The sequence below is a fragment of the Ranitomeya variabilis genome, chromosome 7 (assembly GCF_051348905.1).
Source record: "Ranitomeya variabilis isolate aRanVar5 chromosome 7, aRanVar5.hap1, whole genome shotgun sequence".
Lineage (NCBI taxonomy): Eukaryota > Metazoa > Chordata > Amphibia > Anura > Dendrobatidae > Ranitomeya > Ranitomeya variabilis.
Genome location: NC_135238.1, coordinates 199746903 through 199752279, shown reverse-complemented (window position 1 = coordinate 199752279; position 5377 = coordinate 199746903). Strand labels below are relative to the sequence as shown.

The window sequence follows — 5377 nt, the reverse complement described above, 5'->3', positions numbered from 1 at the left end:
AATGTTTATTTTAATAACAGCAAACAACCACAATATTCCTGCATGGTAGTTTGCTTCTTGCCCTGATCTCCAGCCGCATGACCTTACATAACTCATCACCCTATTACCTATACAGGCCTGCCATACTAATTAGGCTGGAATGTGGGTTTATTCGTTAACAATACTGATGATACGAACTGGTACTTGCATTGTTTTTATTCTTTACGTACCCAGAATCCTCATTTGCTTTGTTGTGTATGATTTTTATTATTATTTTTTTCTGAATATTTACACTTTATATTGTAAACATTATTGTAAACAAGTGTTTATGAGTTTGATCGTTTAGGATGGATGTGAACAGGATTGTGCAAGGTGTTCTATATCACAAGGTCTCTCCAATGAGGAGGAGGATAATTCATGGAATATTGGATCATTATAAAACTTTGCGAAAAGAAATGAAGAATAGAACAAAACATTCAATCCCCAGAACCTCTCGAAAGCAGACAAGTAGGTTGATTGCTCTCTGAGTTTAATTCCATTCTGGGACCACGTGGCTGAGAGTAACCAATGCTGCTCCTCAGAGCTACTGCAAACAGATCTGTAAAATGACTCCCCCCCACCCCCCACCCCTCCCAATCTGAACTTCGTTTTTATAAACGTTACCACAATGATCTAACCTGCTTGAAGGGATAACAATTTCCACTATGCCCCGCTCTGGATTGATGCAAGAGTGATGTGCAAGGCTCTCAGCAAACGCAACCAGTGGGAGATGGAAGGCTTGAGAGGGGGCGAGGGCTCCTCCACTAACCAGTGCAGGAATTTCCTCTCTTCTCCCGCTGTGTTTGGCACTCCCTCCAGCAGAACGGTCCCTGGATTAGCCTACCCTGGCCCTGAGAGGTCCACTTCTACTCGCTCGGAGGCCACCAAAGAAGGACCGACCTGTCCAGCTTCTACTGGGCCCTCAGCCCCCTCTCTTGGATATGGCTACCACTTTGGGAACGGATATTACAGCTGTCGCATGTCTCATGGTGTAGGTCTGCAGCAGAACCCTCTGAAGTCCACCAGCCATGCCTCCCTAGGAGGGTTCCCGGTGGAGAAATACATGGACGTGTCTAGTCTGGCCAGCACCAGTGTTCCCAGCAGTGAGGTGCCTTCAAGGGCCAAGGAGGTATCTTACTTTCAGGGCTACACTAACCCCTATCAGCATGTGCCTGGATACTTAGATATGGTGTCATCGTTTAGCCCTGGGGATCCCAGACATGAGACCTATATATCAATGGAGGGCTATCAGTCATGGACTTTGGCTAATGGCTGGAACAGTCAAGTTTATTGTCCAAAGGACCAGGCTCAAGCCCCTCATTTCTGGAAGTCGTCTTTTCCAGGTATCAGTAAGTGTAATGTGCTGTGCCTTGTGGGGAGGGGTGCACTTCCATGGAGTATGACCACATGTGTGCAGGTTGTGCCTACCTGGTTGTACACAAGTAATGTGTGTGACCTCCTGCCTGTGCTCTCTGTACATGTACTGTGTATTTGTCATTAGGTTCTATTCTGCCATGTGTACATGTAGTGTACACCCATAATGGTAGTCTGCTTTTCCCATCTATACAAGTAGTGCACTCCCATATTTCCATTCTGATCTTCTTCCTGTACATTGGTGATGTTTATTCTATTACCAGGAGTTTATTTTACTGTACACCCCTGCAGATGATTAATACCTGAACATTCTTCTAAAGTTGCAGCTATGTTTATTGAGCACATTCTCTACAATTACCTGTCTGTTGTGTATATTCTCTATAATTGCAACTTCTGGTGATTTAGTGGGTGGTTTGGTGCATTCTTCCATAACTTGTGTCAGTTGTATTCATACCTGTAAGTGCGATATATTATTACTTCTGCTCAAGCATTGGTTTATTAACACTTCTGTGTTGGTGGTATTTTTTCCTCATTTTCGTTACTCTTACTTCTGTGCCAGTGATTAATAATCACTAATGGTTGTTCCATTATCACTCGTTTCATTAGAGAATAATATTTGATTATCAGTCATAGACATGTAGTGTATTTTCTTAATGTCCTCTGTTATCACTTGTATATAAGTAATCTACACCCCTAGTTTATTCTGGCAGCATTTTTCTATCAGTGGTGCTTCTTCCTTGGTGTAATATATTCCTACTGATGTACAACTATTCCATAGTTCTAATTGCGTATATATATAAGTGGTGAATGGTCAGAAATGTATTATGTTATCAGTGGTATTCGATTAATGGATAATCATAATTTTAAGATGTTATCACTGGTATATGAGTAGTGGAAACTGATCAATTTGTGTAATATCTTCTATGGAGTATTGCAGTTATAATGGGAGTTTATATCTCTCACATCTGAGTAGTATATAATCAGAAGGGTATTGTAATATCTCTGTACACACACTGTGTAATCTGTTATCCCTCCTGTACAATGAAAGTACACTCCAAATGTATACTATTATCTCTGGTATATACACAATATTTACTATCACCTCTGGGATACACCTAATGTATATTATTATCTCTGGTATACACCAAATGTATATTATTATCTCTGGTATGCACCTAATATATACTATTATCTCTGGTATGCACCTAATGTATATTATTATCTCTGGTGTACACCTAATGTATATTATTCTTTCTGGTGTACACCTAATATATACCATTACATCTGATGTACACCTAATATATACTAATATTTCTGGTGTACACCTAATATATACTATTATCTCTGGTATACATATAATATATACTATTTCCTCTGGTATACACCTAATATATACTATTATTTCTAGTATACACCTAATATATGCTATTATTTCTAGTATACACCTAATATATACTATTATCTCTGGTATACACCTATATACACTATTACCTCTGGTATACACCTATATATACTATTACCTATGGTATACACCTATATGCACTATTATCTCTGGTGTACACCTAATACATACTATTATTTCTAGTATACACCTAATATGTACTATTACCTCTGGTATACACCAAATATATACTATTATTTCTGGTATACATATAATATATACTATTACCTCTGGTATACACCTATATATACTATTACCTATGCTATACATCTATATATACTATTACCTATGGTATACACCTATATATACTATTATCTCTGGGATACACTTAGCGTATTGTATTATATTTTTATACACCTAATATATACTATTATGTCTGTTATACAACTAATACATACTATTAGCTCTAATATATACTATTATCTCTGGTATATTCCTAATGTATATTATTATCTCTGGTGTATTCCTAATGTAGAATATTATCTCTTTTATATACATCATGCATAATATAATTTCTGATAAATACCTAATGTGTTATATTATCTCTGGCATATACCTAATGTATATATTATATCTTGTATATACCTACTGAATGCTACAATTCATGGTAGACCCCTGATGTATTCTATTAGCTCTGGTATACACCAAATATAGTCTATTATTTCTAGTGTACACCTGATGTATACTATTATCTCTGTACCTGGTGTATACTGTTATATTTGGTATACCCCTAATGTATGTTATTGTATCTGGTACACACCTGAGGTATTAGATCTGGTATACACCTGGTGCATGCTGCTATCTCTAGCATACTTTGCTATGTTTTGCTGTATGGAGGCACATTTGTATTCTTATGGCATATAGGGATTTATTTAATCCACTGTGTGTGTATTTGTTCCCCTCTTGTAGGAGATGTCGCCCTGAACCAGCCAGACATGTGTGTATACAGACGTGGGAGGAAGAAGAGGGTGCCCTACACCAAGCTGCAACTCAAAGAACTAGAAAACGAATATGCCATTAACAAGTTCATTAACAAGGACAAGAGGCGGAGGATATCAGCCACCACCAACCTTTCTGAGAGACAGGTCACCATCTGGTTCCAAAACAGGAGAGTAAAGGACAAGAAAATAGTATCGAAACTAAAGGACAATATTTCCTGATCATCAGCAAAGCACTTACTGTACTTCCACAGGAATCTATGGCACTATGTCTGCGAGGTGCTCCATTCATCCCCATGACTTCAGATCAGATGAATATTTAGAATATTTTTTATTTTATTTTTTATTTTTCCCAGGCTTGTTCCGAACTTCTGGTTTCGGTCCAGCACTACTTGCATGGACAATCTGATCCCTTGTCTTATTTTTTTAATTGTAAATTATTGTATTGATCACGGATGTTTTATGTTGACCATCAAGCTGTATTGTTCTGTCTCAGGAAAGTTGTCAACAAAAACCAACATACTATTCAGGATCTGATCACCCCTGAAGTCAGACATGCATGCTTCATGTATGCTTGATGTCGCTCTGTATCCCAGTGCCTTACAATGATCATGTAGGTGGTGTTCATGCCAACAAAGACGTTGTACAGTTCTGTCATTTCATAATTCTCATTAGTTCTGTTTAATTAAAGTATATTTAGATTTACACAAGTTCAAACAGTATTGGTGCGATAGGTCACACGGGCATTTCCAGCAATATTTTTTATTGTCTTGTAGCTGTATCTACACTCTCCATTACCTGATGACACATGTTCATACACTTGAAATTAATTTGAAAAAAAAAACAACAACTATTTTTATAAAATATTTTCTTTACCAGGAATTCTATTTATTGTTGAGTCCTCCCTGAACATCGATTAACTATGCAATTATTGTTGTACGCATTTCACACATTGGATCATAACTAAGTTATGATCATTTTCCTTCCTGACTTCACAAATACGTAGCATTGGATGCCAGATGTTTATTACATATTATGTTAGTAATGCAGCTACTGTCATTTGCTCTGCATTGAAGGATTTTCTTTTGTGGCACTTGTATCATTTTCAATATAACTTTCCAAGTGAATACATGGGACATTTACCATTGTGACCTTTGTGTTAAATAAAAGCTGTGTTTCAGTTTCATTTAATAAAATTGTACAATGCTTTTTAGTATTTCGTAGGGTCAAGTCATTCATTTTCCAGCATTTAGTGACAATCATTACAACAGTTATAACAATAAAATGTTTTGCTGACTGGTTGTGCTGGGGTTTGTAGGGTCAATATATAGGGTGCCGGAAATGTGTTACCATTACAAGCAAACTTTTCTGTAAACAAAACTAATATATATATATATATATATATATATATATATATATATATATATATATATATATATATATATATATATATACATATACACACACAGACACTTACATGCATATATATTTATACATGCAAATATACAAGCTTAATATATATGCACAAACTTTTGTCTTTGTGTATATAGAGAGACAGAAAGATATACACATACATGCATTTATACAGGTGCATATATACAAACAT

At 36.4% G+C, this 5377-nt stretch overlaps 1 protein-coding gene across 2 annotated transcripts; it reads left to right on the top strand.

Moving 5' to 3' along the window:
- The first annotated feature begins 650 nt into the window (after positions 1-650).
- Positions 651-4983, top strand: HOXD13 (homeobox D13). Of its 2 annotated transcripts, none has more exons than XM_077272643.1 (2): positions 651-1361; positions 3743-4983. In XM_077272643.1, exons 1-2 carry the CDS (start codon positions 713-715, stop codon positions 3991-3993), a joined length of 900 nt encoding a protein of 299 aa, XP_077128758.1. In that variant the 5' UTR covers positions 651-712; the 3' UTR covers positions 3994-4983. The 2 variants fall into 2 exon arrangements, with proteins under 2 accessions (XP_077128758.1, XP_077128757.1); XM_077272642.1 differs by having other exon boundaries at positions 651-1367; positions 3743-4141.
- Positions 4984-5377: the final 394 nt, after the last annotated feature.

Bases quoted from the DNA above. Each gene is read 5' to 3' on its own strand.
- HOXD13 (XM_077272642.1), top strand. From the start codon at position 713: ATGTGCAAGGCTCTCAGCAAACGCAACCAGTGGGAGATGGAAGGCTTG. The intron at 1,368-3,742 runs GTAAGTGTAATG...CCCCTCTTGTAG, and splicing joins GTCGTCTTTTCCAGGTATCA to GAGATGTCGCCCTGAACCAG.